Source organism: Lampris incognitus, chromosome 14 (genome assembly GCF_029633865.1).
Source record: "Lampris incognitus isolate fLamInc1 chromosome 14, fLamInc1.hap2, whole genome shotgun sequence".
Taxonomy (NCBI): domain Eukaryota; kingdom Metazoa; phylum Chordata; class Actinopteri; order Lampriformes; family Lampridae; genus Lampris; species Lampris incognitus.
Genome location: NC_079224.1, coordinates 29,562,402 through 29,577,742, shown reverse-complemented (window position 1 = coordinate 29,577,742; position 15,341 = coordinate 29,562,402). Strand labels below are relative to the sequence as shown.

At 41.5% G+C, this 15,341-nt stretch overlaps 1 protein-coding gene across 1 annotated transcript; it reads right to left on the bottom strand.

Moving 5' to 3' along the window:
* Window positions 1-116: 116 nt before the first annotated feature.
* On the bottom strand, window positions 117-15,088 carry stard3nl (STARD3 N-terminal like). The gene is made up of 10 exons (XM_056293332.1): window positions 15,009-15,088; window positions 12,272-12,587; window positions 7,439-7,829; window positions 5,050-5,127; window positions 4,653-4,730; window positions 4,229-4,282; window positions 3,877-3,994; window positions 3,037-3,135; window positions 2,477-2,532; window positions 117-1,461 (listed from the first exon to the last, which is right to left on the bottom strand). The coding sequence occupies exons 3-9, from the start codon at window positions 7,637-7,639 to the stop codon at window positions 2,480-2,482; spliced, it is 681 nt and encodes a 226-aa protein (XP_056149307.1). The 5' UTR covers window positions 7,640-7,829; window positions 12,272-12,587; window positions 15,009-15,088; the 3' UTR covers window positions 117-1,461; window positions 2,477-2,479.
* Between the last annotated feature and the right edge of the window lie 253 nt (window positions 15,089-15,341).

Genomic DNA, 15,341 nt, shown 5'->3' with positions numbered 1-15,341 from the left:
TATAGCATTGTATTAATATGCAAATAATATTAGTTTGAATAGTTTTCAGACCAATCCAATGAATTGCTATGAACACGAATGACTCTTAGGAAAAAAACAGACAACCGTGACAGAGTTCACATTTTAATGTTTCAATTATATAGACAAGCTTATCATAAAAACACAAATCATTGGGCTGGCAAGGCATGCATTTAAGATTCTGTACATAACGTGTTTTTTTTTAAACTAATTTTAAGGTCCAAACATTTCCGTTAAGCGGCATTTTAAAGCAGTCTACATGTAATAGTGTACAGGGCTCCTATGCATTAATTCCATTTAAACTCGAGACATTTCTTGGCATTATTTTTAAATTGCGATACCTCTGGCTCATTTGTGTTACGTCTTTGACTAAAGAATAATTATTTCATATATTATTAGACTATCTTTCAGATGAAAGCAGTTTGCAGTGTGAGCAGATTTTTCTTTTCATCTTTTGTGCAACCCAGAAGTTGTCTGAATCATTTTCATCACAAAGTACCCGTGGACCAGCATAGGAACCCTGAGTGTAGTTTGATTAATTTGAGTCACTCATTTCAAGTGCCATCATAAAAACACAGTACACAAGAAGTGTCTATCACCGCCACGTGTCGCATGTTTTAATAATACTGGCCACAGTCCTTCCTTTTTAGCTTCCTTTGACACAGAACAAAAACTGAACTAATTTCTCATCCTCGCCAGCTTTACTTCAGTCAAAAAGCATAATGAAAGTGAGAAACAAATCTTTAGAAGAAATGTAAACAGAATATTTGAAAATGTCAGCAGACGGGTTAAAATACATTTGACACCATGACAAAAAAACTAATGGCAGTGCAGCATCTGTAAAAACTTGCTGTATTAACACTCGAATACATGCATGAGGATGCAGTAGAAGAGATTGAAAGAGGATTTTAAAGTCCACTGTCAGGTCAGTCAGTACCTGACGAAAAAAAAAAAACATTCACCCTTATCTGGTGTATATGTCAACTGATTTAGTTATATGGTGTTGTTATACAACAGAACTGATTGTTATAGCCCGCATGTACACCACTTCTCCAGAATTAACATTTTCTCTCTCCATTTAAGACATCAGTCAATGGGAGAATCTTACTGGGGGTGTAACCGCTGACATATTTCCCGATATATTCAGAAAAGTCAGTAAACACTTGATATTATCAGTGTTCTGAGATACCGGTTTAGGTCCTGGTATGAGTATGCATTAGCAATATGCAAATAATTGCAGGAACATGCCAGTTCATGAACAAAGATGTCAGCTGGATAACAGAGGATCATATGACAGAATAAGGCAGAGATTCCCTTCAGTAACGCACCGTCTCGGCTGCAGGACTCAAGTAAGGTTGAACGTTGCCATTCAAAGTTCACTTGAAAAGAGGTCCAAGTTCAAGGTCAACCTCCATCACTGAAGATTCTTGAAAGGAAAAACAACTGGAATAGATAATTTTGAGGTTTATGTTTCATGAACTGCCCAAGTGAACAACAATCATTTATATTGATTAAATTGGGCAGATTATGAGGAAAAATATTCCTCATCAGTTCATGATCAACTGGAGCATGTAGATTCCCATTCAAAGCATATTTTTCTGGATCATGTAAAAACTACTATAATTATATAAGTATAATGATGTAATACAATAATAATATATAATTATAATTATGTTATAATAAACTATTATAAAAAAGACTTTCATCGGTAGGGATGAAGTAGGGCAGGATTGGGAACGAGTATATAAGAGGGACAGCTCAGGTTGGACAGTTTGAAGACAAAGCAAGAAAGACAAGATTGAGATGGTTTGGACATGTGTGGAGGACAGATGCTGGGTATATTGTGGGGAGGATGCTGAACATGGAGCTGTCAGGGAAGAGGAAGGCCAAAGAGGAGGTTTATGGATGTGGTGAGAGAGGACATGCAGGTGGCTGGTGTGACAGAGGAAGATGCAGAGGACAGGAAGAGATAGAAACGGATGATCCGGTGTGGCGACCCCTAATGTGAGCAGCCGGAAGTGGTAGTAGTAGTAAAAACTATATATACTACATATTGCTGATAATGTTTTTCATTTCACTGTCAATAGACTATAGAACGGTAAAAATTGAAAATTTACTTCGTGTTAATGGATTAAATAGTGACTGGCAGAAAATCTAGCCAGCTTGATTCAGTGACACTTTTGGGTGCGGAAAACACTTCATATGATTTGCCGATTTAAGCAAATCATATGCAAGAAATACATTCGTTAACTCATCCACACACATTCAATTAAGAGGATCGCAATAATAATCATAATAATAACAAACATATAGCAATTCATAAAATAAATATTTAAGTCCTTTCTGTATAAAAGACAGGAAAAAATGAAAATATAACAAGCAATGCAAAAGAAGATAGCATGGGGCGATACTAAGAATTGCTCTCAGGTGTGGTGAGGGTTTTATTAGGGTTACTTACCTGTTAAATGAGCCCTTTTTCTCTATCATGTTTATCATCAAGATCCTCATCAGAATCTGAAATCATAAAACCACTTTTTACTCATAAACTCACTTTTTATATATTATGTAAATGATAACCAAACAGCAGCCAGTGTGAAAACTTTACACTGGCTGCTGTTTGGTTATCACTAATCAATACTACAATCAAAGCAAACACACTTTCAGAATTACTATATGGCTTATGACCATTTGTTGTTTGTGTTGTCAGTTGTCTGTGACTTTTATATTCATCTTAACTCAGCTGAGAGGGGATTTTTAATGCCATTGGAACAACCTGGTGAGACCAAAATTCATAAAAAAACCAAGAATAACACATCAGTACTCTACCAATACCAATGTAGTTTGGTAATATAAATAAACATATATTGGCCTTCATTCTCTATTATCCAACATTTTAACCGGAAAGCACCCCCACATCAAATGAAATTATATTTTGAAAGATTTGAGATTGGAGTTCAGTGTGCTGTTATTTTTTTTATTATTATTTTTGTCATCAATGTTAACCATCAGCAACCTGACCTGCAACTGACTCGGGTGGAGAGTAGAACTGCCCATCTGACATAGGACCAGGATGGATGAGTGGGGCTCTTTCTGTGGTGTCCACAATGGACAAGTATCCTGAAACAAGCATCACAAAGATGGAGGGTGAAAGATGCCGTAAAAATATCATGAAGAGCAGAATTATTCATTTTAGAACTGCTGATAGTCTTCGTAGCAATGTCGGTTTTAGATTTAGTAATGGCTCTAGTACTAGTAGATGTTTTTTAATAGTGTTACTAATATTAAAAATGTAAATAGTGGTGTCTGTCTGTGTTCTGTATATTGGTGGAAGTAGCGGTAGTTTTAGGAGTTACAGCAGAAGACGCAATAATAGCTGATGCAGAAGTGGAAAAGCGAGTACTAGTAGAACCACTTGTAGTAGTAGTGGTAGTAATAGAAGCTGTAGTACTGCTAGAAGTGGTCATAGAAATAGATGCAGTAATGGTAGTAGACAAACTAAAAGGGAAAGCAGTAGTGATAGTAGCATTAGTAGTGGCACTAGTATTGGAAGTAGCAGCAGTAGCGGCAGTGGTCCATGTAATAGCTGTATATGTACAAGTAATGGCACAAGTATTGGAGGAAGAAGTAGCAACAGTGGTCATAGTTGAAGTTGCACTAATAGTAGCAATGGTACTACAACCAGAAGTAGTAGCAGTGGTCTTGTAGTAAATGTACTCGTAGTGTGGCTAGTACAAGAATGAGTATTGGCAGTCGTAACAGTTGTCATTGTGATAGCTGTACTAGCTGCAGTAAGAGTACAAGGAGAAGGAGGTGGAGAGCAGAGAGCTGTCTTCAGTGGAGATACTGGCTCTGACTCACGAGTTTCATCTTCTGCCTCCTGGGGCAGAACCTTGAAGTCTAACAGCCACGTCTCTATCCAGGCAAGGACGAAGGAGATGATGGGGAGCAGGTAACCAAACGCACCCTGAGTCAGCAGCTGAGACAGAAGAATGTAAACACACACACACACACACACATACATGGAAACATTAAAATATAGACGCATATACGCCCAGATAGAATCCTTTGATGATAAGTTATATTTTCATCTAAAGCACACATACATTGGTAAAAATACCTCAAGTTTGATTCATTTACTTGAATATGGCCAAAAATGTACTTTGTCATTACCGAATAAGTAATTAAATAAATAAATACTTAAGGAACTTACGTTTGATAAAATGACTTTTACGATAAGGAAAGCACTGCTTACTGCAGTGGTGATCTGCAATGATAATGAAACAAGATATTTGTAACTGTCATACTGTCCGAATAAATATGACAGATATATGTGGTAATTACACAAGCTTCAGTTACACAGTAGAAAAATCTATTCGTCTATCTGGAAATTTATCTTTGTCCATCTATCTATCCATCCATCCATTTTGTACTGTTACCTTGCACTGTATTTGAGGCCATTATCTCCTTTCACTATGTGCTTAGGTCAGTAGTGTTAAATATAAGGTGAGCTGTAGTTTACTCAGTGATACTGATTCTAATTATTGCACTACCTTGTGGACATTGGTTAAGATCGGGATGCCCTCTATTGGCCAACACAATGCCATTATACTGTCATAAAGGGATTAAAGACTTACAGCTATGGCCCACCAGTGGCGCAGCTTACATACTGCATAGGCCAGGATGAGGGCTGCAAACCTGAACACAGCTAAGAGCTACAGACGATGGGTGGAAGGGTGGAACAGAGTGAGGAAAGGAGAGGTGGGAAAAGAAGGGAGCAGCAAAGGAGCAAAGGAGAAAAGAAAGGGCTCAAGAAGGTATGGAAGGAAAAAAAGCAAGGGGGAATGAACAAGGAAGGAAGGAAGGAGAAAGAAGTTTCAAATGGAAAACATATAAAGCAGCGGAGGAAAAAAGGAAGGACAAGCATAAAACAAAGTCAATTACGTACATATAACAAACATATGATTAGATATGGAAACTTAAGGAGAGTTAAATATTATATATATAATGGGAGGGGGTGTGTGTCTTTCTTACAAATATGTCGAAGAAGGAGGCGTGGTAGTCGTACTCCAGGACCTCATTAATGAGTTGTTCCGTAATGACTCCTTTCACCTGTCCAACACAAATATAAAGGCTTGTCAACCAAAAGGGTTGGAAATGAAATAAAAAATACCATATAATTATTTAATAATATATTTTATAATATATATATTTTATTGTTATATATTATTCTTTATATATTATTCATATTATATTTTATATATATCATTATATACATATTATATATTTATATTATTATAACAATTACATATTATTTAATATATAATTAATATTAAAATATCTTATAATAACTTATATAATAATTTATTAAATAAATTATATAATTATATGAAATAATAAAAATAAAAATAAATAGCGGTCTATGTTTGTGCTCTCCAAAATCAGCACAGCACATCTACCTACTCATACACTAAGTTACTCATTGTTACAATAAAGTATGTCCTCAGGAGTGATTTGACCTTCACAGTGCCCCGACTGCAAACTGTTCTCTGGTAAATTTAACACGTTTAACAATTAAAAATGAACAAAAATGTGCTAACACCTGTCACTGTCACAGATGTTAGCATAAAAACTGCTTGACATGTCTGTATCATTAAACTGCACCTGTAATCATAAACGTTACTTGGCTAAAATTGTGCACCACTTGAATAAAAATGTGTAAAATGTATAACATATGTTGCCATGTAATCCTAGCAAAACAAAGGTAACCTATTGAAAATCCTTTTATACTGATGGGCAACTGACTGGCTATGTTTCCATCCATGCAGCAGGGGTATATGGTGGTGCATTCCTCATACAAGTCAAGTCAAGTCAATTTCATTTGTATAGATAAAGCTATTGTGAACCTAGTTACATGGTTAAATTCTTGTAAATATATTATAATTGTAGTCAAGCAGATGTTAAATGTTTTTTGCAAAGTTTACACTGAGTTTTATGCATTCTGAGCCATGGCACTTTGTATGGTAGATGCAACAAAGTTTTAGTTACTGTTATTCAAAAGTATTGATAAAATTTGTGTATATATTCTTATCGAAACTAAATATAGGGTAACACTTTCGGTGAAGTTAATATGGTGTGTTCCAGGATGAGCGTGAAATGTGTGTTAACACATTTCGTGTGAACATCAACAATGTGTTACTGCAACACTTAGACTGCACTTTCATACCCAATATCTAATTTCATAATTGCCCTCATCTTAACTAAAGGGTAAGAATGAAACATAATTTAAACATGACTGTTGGGATAGGCACCAGCATCCCCGTGACCCTGAGAGCAAGATAAGCGGTTTGGACAATGGATTGGATTGGATATTAGAGTTATGAACGCAATATGTTCTGGGCATTTTGAGATGTAAAATGCATTCTTTATGCCTTCATAAATATACAAAATAAAGCTATTGTTGAGGAAAAAGTCCATCTGGCCAGTTTTGAGATTTTTCTCCCTGTTCACACATTTCATTCCTTGTATGTAAGTTCAATTTTCAAAAATGCTTTTTAGAGTTAGGCACAAATTTAATATTTGCTTAGCATTAGTGGTTTGGTCGAGGTGGAAGTGGTGAAGGAGTGAACCTGAGGCCACAGACTGTGCTCACTAATACAGTATCATGAATTGTGTGTGAGTGTGTCTGTGTGAGGGGGGGGGGCATTTTCTGTGTGCGTTTGTACAGGGATATTTCAATGCTCAAGGGTCACTTTGCAGAAACTGGGTCATTCTGGGAATATCTCTCACTCACCCATGCGCATGCACGCACACAAAACAGAGAAATGAAAACTTCCCTGTTCAACTCCACAACCTCAATTTATTGCAGTAACACACACCAACCAGATAGGTTTAACCTCAACCCAATTAAAATGAGAGCAGAGACAATTTAGTAGATAATGCTCTGGCTGGACTCCTAAGCACTCACAGAAAATCATTTTGACCTAAACTAACCTTCCTTTCTTGCTTTGCACCTTTCAGTAGACCTGTGTAAGATTTTCTCCACATTACGGTCAAATCGACAATGTCATTGGGTCCTAAAGGGAGGTTATTTTATTCATTCTATATAGCCAGTGACTACAATATAGGGTTGCAGGGGCAATGGAATCTATCCCAATGGGCACAAGTTAGAAGGCAAGGAAATGGTAGAGAGGGTCCATAAGACAGCTAGTTGGTAAACGGAATTGTGTAGCCTAGCAGGGCTCTATATGTGTGGGTCCTTAGCAAAAAACAAAAACAAAAAAAAACAGGGCTGTTGTTCTACATAACCTGTGAGTTATTCTGTACATAAGTCTCCGCTGTGCATTAAACATTATTGATTAAACCTAGCACAAAGCATTCAGTGTCAGTGAGCAGATGCATGACACAAAACATCATTTCTTACGTTGAGCTCTATGATCCAGAGCAAGGAGATGAACAAGAGGTCAAAGGTGACGAAAAGGCAGAAGGTCCTCCGCACATCAGAGATGCACTTTTTCTCCCCGGCCTCATACAACTCCACTCGGGCTGAGATCGGTGTGGTGACGACTGACCCTGCCCATGGACCCCGCCGCGAATCGGCACTGCTGCTGCATCGGCTATCCATCGCTGGCCACGCCCGCTGGGGCAGGGCTGGCACTGCCCACTGTTTAATATTTGGTTGATTCAGCGGATGGACCTTTGTCTTGCAGAGAAGAAGGTGGGGTCATTTGTTACTCGCCAGCTGCAAATTCGCCTACTTTTCCCGAGAGAAGCCACGCTCGTTTAGTTGCTCCAGCTGCGCTGCATCCCACACCCTATAAAAAGTATAAAGGAGAGAGACAAATAATGAATAAAAACTTTCAGTAGGTCACATCATCAAAAAATAACCAGCCCTATAACCATGACTTCCTCATCAACTTCAATCGATATGCACTTGTCCAAAAATAAAAAAAATAAAAATTAACCTCTCCCTGAAAGCATCTACAGGTTCTCTTACTGGCTCGTTTGTGCATCAGCTTAATGATGCTACAAAAAAAAAAAAAAAATGAAACCAAGCACCCAGGGAGAGATGTGAGGGTGCAGTAGATTTTAATTTCTTCTCTTCGAAGTCATCAGGCTGCCTATGATCCCTCAATCTCCATATTCACCACCAGGCTTATTTTCCCACAAACTCACACAGGTCACCTTTAATCCTAAGCGTGGGTGCACAGTAGTAGTCTATGTAACTCACAGGTAAAGGAGATGATGCCGTCAGTATAGGTTGATTCTGTGTCAGCATTAGTGTCACGCTCTTCCAATTTAGCTATAAGGTCGGGGGGGGCGATATGGACCCTGGCTAGAGTAAGGAATGAGGAGGGTAGCCAACATGATGAGCCAAAATAATTCCTGCAGAATACAAATCTAGTGCTAGATTTTGTATTGATACATATCCTGAAGGTTATTCAGCCACTGTAAGGAAATTAATAAGACAAGCATTATACCACCGTGGGGCTCTGATTTTGGTCAAAAGCCAGCTTGTGTATGTAATATTCTCTAGAATATAATAGCCCGTTTGGCTATAAGGATGTGATACAAGCACTCCCATTGGCTGTTAAGTTAGCTGCAAGCTGATTGGTCCATCTGACAAATGAGGATGCAGGGGAACCACATAATCGTCAGTCTATGTTTAGCACTCAGACGAGTCACTACTGTGGCGCTAGCTACTGTATGATTGTAACCGTCACCATTGAAATAAAGACACTGAATTATAAAGTCGTCGTCGGATTCCTCCAAACTGACAAAGTCCGACATGGTGTCAGAGTAAAAGCGTGAAAAGGAGAAGAAAGAAGAAACAGAAAAGTCAGAATGGACGTCGCTGGAGTTCCTGCACCCCGCATGGACTGGGAAGCTAGCAGTCTGCCCGAAGCATGGCGCAAGTTTAAATTGCACGTCGAGTTGATGTTTTCTGGACCTTTAAAGAGGAAATCGGAGGAAGAAAAATGCAGCTACCTACTGATTTGGGTAGGAGAAAATGGACGGGACATTTACAATACATGGACGCTCTCAGAAGCGGAAGGAAAGTTGCTGGAAACATACTACGGTCGTTTTGAACGGTATGTAAAACCCAAAGCAAATGTGATCTTCGCGCGCTATAAGTTCCATGGAAGGGCACAGGCAGCTAGCGAGCCTTTCGAACAGTTTGTGACTGATTTGAGACTGCTTGTGAAGGACTGTAATTATAGAGAGAGTGAAGAGGAGATCAGAGACCGTATCGTTTTCGGAGTTCATTCACCGAGAGTGAGAGAAAAACATCGGTTCCGAGCTAACATTGGAAAAAGCAATAGACGTTGCTAGGTCTCATGAACTATCACAAGCCCAGCTCAAAACCATTGCTAGCACCAGCACGGGCACGCGCGAACAGGCTGTGCATGCAATCGGTCGGAATGCAACAAAGAAGAAGCATTGGAAAAGGCGCGAGGACGACACAAAATGGCGCGCAGCGTCAGACAATGCCTCATGGAGAGCGAGAGACAACAACCGCAGTAAAGGATGCAAATACTGTGGGAACAAGACTCACAGTGGAAACGAAACCTGCCCAGCAAAAGGCAAGCAATGCAAAAGCTGCAGCAAATGGAACCATTTCACTAAAGTGTGTCTCTCCAGACCAGGAAAAGGCGTACACACTGTGGAGGAAAATGAGTCTGACAGATGCTCAGACAATGAAGAGCTGTTCATCGACGCATTGACACAAGGTAAAGACAATAAAACTATGGATCAAGTTTTCACGGATTTGCAAGTAGGTCCAAACAAAAACACACTCAGTTTTAAAGTAGACACTGGGTCCTCAGCTAATGTCATTCCCATACAAGCTTTCAGAAGACGGGCAATACAGAGTGCATTGCAGCCCTCCACTCGCCCACTATATGGCTATGGTGGTGAGCGGCTCGTCATTCAAGGTAAATGTGACCTGAAATGCCAGTACAAAGGCACCCAGTCAATGTTGAAGTTCTATGTTGTTGACACACAGGCACCACCTGTGCTAGGATTAAAAGCATGCCTAGACTTTGGACTGATCAAGCTCATACTGTCTGTATCCAACACACCCGAGGTATCACTCATTGAGGAGTACTCAGATGTTTTCAAAGGAATAGGACTGTTTCCTGGTGAATGCATAATCCATGTTGACCCAAATGTAAGACCTGTGGTCCACCCACCGAGGCGTGTTCCAGTAGCCTTACGCGACCATCTCAAAGAGGAGCTACAGAACATGGAGAAGCAACAGATTATTGTGAAAGTCACCGAACCGACTGAATGGGTCAACTCAATGGTGGCAGCAGAAAAGCCACGCACAGGAAAGCTCAGAGTGTGCCTCGACCCGAAGGACCTGAACAAGGCTGTGAAACGACCTCATTATCCTCTACCTACCCTCGACGACATCACCTCCAAACTGGCAGGAGCCTGCTATTTCAGTGTCATGTATGCTCGCTCAGGGTACTGGGCGATAAAACTCGCAGAAGAGTCGTCCAAGTTGACAACATTCAACACGGTGTTCAGAAGATACCGTTTCCTTCGTCTACCTTTTGGGTTGATCTCCGCCCAGGACGAGTTTCAACGGAAGGTTGATGAGACCTATGAAGGTCTACATGGAGTCATAGTGGATGATGTCCCCTTATATGGAAAGAGCAAGGAGGAGCACGACAGCAATCTCCGAGCCATGTTGCAGTGCTCCAGAGAGCGAGGAGTGAAACTCAACCCGGAGAAGAGCACGATCTGCGCCACCGAGGTCAGTTATTTTGGGCATCGCATCACAAAGGATGGAGTCAAGCCTGACCCAGCCAAGATTGCAGCTGTGAGAGACATGGAGCCACCCAAGGACAAGGGTGAGTTGGAGACAATCCTCGGTATGGTTAACTATCTGTCCAAGTTTGCCCCGATGCTCTCAGACATCAACGCACCCATGCGTCACCTGCTGAAGGAGTCAAGTGAATTCAGATGGGATGCGCAGCATGACGAAGCTTTCAGGAAGATGAAAGAAGTGATCACATGCAAACCAGGACCAGTCTTAGCCTACTATGACCCTGGTAAAGAGCTCAGACTACAAGTCGACGCATCGAAGTACGGACTAGGTGCAGTCCTGCTACAGGAAGAAAAGCCCATCGGATATGCATCCAAATCGCTAAATGACAGTGAAGTCAATTACGCACAAATAAAGAAAGAGCTTTATGCTATTCTGTTCGGATGCAAGCGTTTTCACCAATACATCTATGGTCGTCATGTCATCGTGGAGAGTGACCACAAACCGCTTGAGTCCATTATGAGAAAACCACTCGCAGCAGCGCCTCCGAGACTACAGCGGATGATCCTCCAGCTACAGCGGTATGACTTCACCATCGTGCACAGACCAGGCAAGGAGATCCACGTGGCAGACACACTGTCCCGCAAGTCACTCACAGACCAAGATGACAGCCTCAGAGAAGGCATGGACATGCAGGTACATACAGTGTACAGTGGCCTGCTGGTCAGTGACACGAAACTGACAGAGATCAGAGCTGCGACTGCCGCAGACACACAGCTCACAATGCTGAGAGAGACAATCAGAGAAGGATGGCCTGAGGAGAGGAGAAGATGCCCTCAGAGAGTTGCAGAATACTGGAACCACCGAGATGAACTGTCAGAGATGAATAACATTTTGTTTAAAGGCGAGAAAATCATCATACCTACCTCGCTCCGCGCAGAGATGTTATCCCGGATACACACAGGACACAGGGGCATGGAGAAATGCAAGCAGAGAGCCCGTGACATAGTGTTCTGGCCTGGTATGAACAAGCAGATCGAGGAGATGGTTGGACAGTGCCCCACCTGTCTCACCTACAGACCGTCAAACACTAAAGAGCCCATGATCAGCCACAAGATCCCGGACAGGCCATGGCAAGTAGTCGCTACTGACTTGTTCACCTGGAATCATGACAATTACATCGTCACAGTGGACTATTACAGCAGATACTTCGAACTCGACAAGCTACACAGCACAACATCCTCAGCTGTGATAGGCAAGCTGAAGGCTACCTTCGCCAGACACGGCGTACCTGAGACTGTTATTTCGGATAATGGACCTCAGTACTCAAGTATGGAGTGTGAGACCTTCGCGAAGACTTGGGAGTTCACCCACACGACTACCAGTCCGCATCATCCCCAAAGCAACAGTCTCGCCGAAAAAGCAGTACAGATCACCAAGTTGCTGAGGGAAAAGGCCAAGTCTGACCAGAGAGACCCCTACCTGAGTCTGCTTGAGTATCGGAACACACCTGTCGACAGCTTCAGATCACCAGCCCAGCTGCTCATGAGTCGTCGTCTACACTCAATTCTACCCAACACACACCAGCAGCTTCAGCCCAAGGTCGTCAGTCACAGAGACACGCATGCCAGGAGAGTCCAACGTCAGCTGCAGCAGAAAAGGTACTACGACAGGTCAGCGAAGCCGATGTCACAGCTGCACGAAGGACAACACATCAGACTCCAGGAGCATGGCTGTTGGAAACCAGCCGTTGTCATCCAGCCAGCGGATACCAACAGATCCTACCACGTCCGCACAGCTGAAGGACAGGAGCACAGACGAAACAGACGTCACCTCCTGGACACAAAAGAAACACACACTGACACTCACACAGGCACTGACGAGAAATATGGTCAACTCACAATTCACAACACGTCTCACATGCAGTGGCTGAGACAGCCTCAGAGACTGTCCCCTATCAGACAAGGTATGGACGAGCAGTGAAGCCCAGAGAGGTTCTGGACCTGTAATGTACAAGGGTGTAGGCGGATCGCTGCCCTTATCTAAAAAAAAAAAAAAAAAAATATTGTAAAATGTTCTTATGATTTGTATTACCTCTTAAGTGTTTGATTACTTACCGTAGTTTAATATGCATACAGTAATATTGAATGAATGATATTACCTGTCTTATTAAGAGTATTGACTCTATCAGTGATTACTATAAAATGTGTTTTCTTTTGTCCGGATTGTTCATATGTTTGATATAGCACATGTGCTACTAATGTTGGGAGTCTAATGTTTGATTTCAATTTCTTAAGAAGGGGGGTGTAATATTCTCTAGAATATAATAGCCTGTTTGGCTATAAGGATGTGATACAAGCACTCCTTGGCTGTTAAGTTAGCTGCAAGCTGATTGGTCCATCTGACGCATGAGGACGCAGGGGAACCACATAATCGTCAGTCTATGTTTGGCACTCAGACGAGTCACTACTGTGGAGCTAGCTACTGTATGATTGTAACCGTCACCATTGAAATAAAGACACTGAATTATAAAGTCGTCGTCGGATTCCTCCAAACTGACAGAAAGTCAGACAGTGTAATGCTCTCTTTATGCTGATGGGCCAAAAAATTTACTTTCAGTTTTTCAGTTTCCTGTTGAAGCTGACTGAGTTGAATATCAAACCCGCCGGGGGTAGGGAGTTGGTTTTGTGGTGCAGAGGCAAACAAGATTTTATGACTATAACACAGTTAATATTCAACAGACTTAAAGCAGAAAAAAGACGAAGTGTTCCTTTACACAAAAGTGAGATGTTCACCCTTGGAAACATCTGAAACATAGCGGGAAATGATTCAGAGCACAAACCGGTGCAAACTCTGGCAGCTTTTGAGAACAGTGGATAACTTATGGTCCTTGGTTGAGGTCATACAGACATCTTCACATTCACCCAATGGTAAAATGACATTTTTAAAACCCATGTGACTACAAAATGAACAAAAAGGCAAGGGCCAGAAAAAAGAGAACTTAAGAACCATTTGCATGGTCTGGTGACACTTCAAACCCGCGATTACGTGGTGGTAAATAGAAATGTGGGTAAACTGTAGCTCTTCAGCAAGTGGTCATCATGAGGCAACCATTTTACCAGTATGGACATTATTTTCAGAGAAAATCCCATTAATGCGTGTACCCCCCCCCCATTGAAATACACCATTTCCTTAACTTACATCAGTTTGATACTATTTGCTTTGATGCATGCTATTCATGTATGCAGCCCTCCTAAAGGAAGGAGGGGACTACACCGGCGAATATAACCACGAGTAATTAAGCAGCTTTACATGATGGCAACCCTTTTCCGAATGTCCTACCGATAAATGAAACTTACAGACAACGAGGGGGGGTCTGGGGGGGTGATGATATTTTCCAAAGTGAAAGGAGGAAGTGGATTAGCAACATGTTTAATATCCAGGGTAAACGTCTCGCTGCAAAACGGGTAAACCATAAAATAATGCACCCGGACGTTAACGACGACCAGAGCCCCTCCTCCCCCGCCCCCATTGTTTCAGGTAAGCAGGCTAAAAAGCCTACATGGGTGTGACACGAGAAATTCTCAATTTTTATTTCAATCACTCAGCCTCAAAAGGCCCTAAGCCTTATAGAATATGAAAGCCTTACTAAAATACATACCAAATAGGAAGTGGGTTTACTTTTTTGGGGGGGGGGGGGTTACGCTTATGCGGCCATACCGATGAACGGATGATGTCATTGTTGTTACACTGCAACTCAACGCGGTCCGCTAACAGCGGGGAGACGTTACCGAGCACAGCCACGCTGTTTCCAGACTCACACAGCTGACTTCACACGGACACCTACGACAACGGCAGGTCGATGAAAGTTGGGGGCTAACAATTAAAAGTGGAAATCGTTTAAGCAAAGGCCGGCAAGGCGGAAATGATTTTTTTAATAGCAGGAATTTCAGATCATTTCAATGAATGTAAGCATGGGATTAAAAATCCCGAAATACAGCAATACGATCATGAAAAGCGGAACACGCGTGTAAGCAGCAGTTCCACTGAATAACTGGCCGTGAGCTATTAAGACACGCAGCAAACGCAACTGTGATGGTGTTCCGTATGCAAATTAAGCCATGTTTACCGGCCACAGGCGTTGTTCCGCTTTACTTGAGAGATGTTGTTTATTTTTATCGTTAAAAGCCGTGGGACGGTCTGTCCCTGTTCGTCCTACCTTAAGAATTGCTCGGTTTCTGAGTCAATTCGGGGCAGCCTTGTTACGGTCAGTTGGACGTCTTCATTGCACCAGTAGACAAATCATCTGTTCGTGCGTCGAACCGGATGCAGGTGACAAAAAACAGCCGGAGAGGATTGTGGGATATGTAGGGTTTGCTTCGGTTCGCTCGCTTCTGTCATCAAACGGAGACATTTATTTTATTTTAGCTTTATGGCTGGTTGATGATTTGATGTACTATTTATCGCCCGAATGATATACTTTTTTATCATTAAAAAAGGTTATGTGTCCTTTGTGTTGGTTAAACAAAGATTTTTAAAATTTGCGTTTTTG

Excerpts from the sequence above, each read along its gene's own strand:
- stard3nl (XM_056293332.1), bottom strand. The coding sequence starts at position 7,639 with ATGGATAGCCGATGCAGCAGCAGTGCCGATTCGCGGCGGGGTCCATGG. Across the intron at positions 3,995-4,228 it reads TAAAAGTCATTTTATCAAAC|CTGCTGACTCAGGGTGCGTT; the intron begins GTAAGTTCCTTA and ends CTTCTGTCTCAG. Across the intron at positions 2,533-3,036 it reads TCCACCCGAGTCAGTTGCAG|ATTCTGATGAGGATCTTGAT; the intron begins GTCAGGTTGCTG and ends TTATGATTTCAG.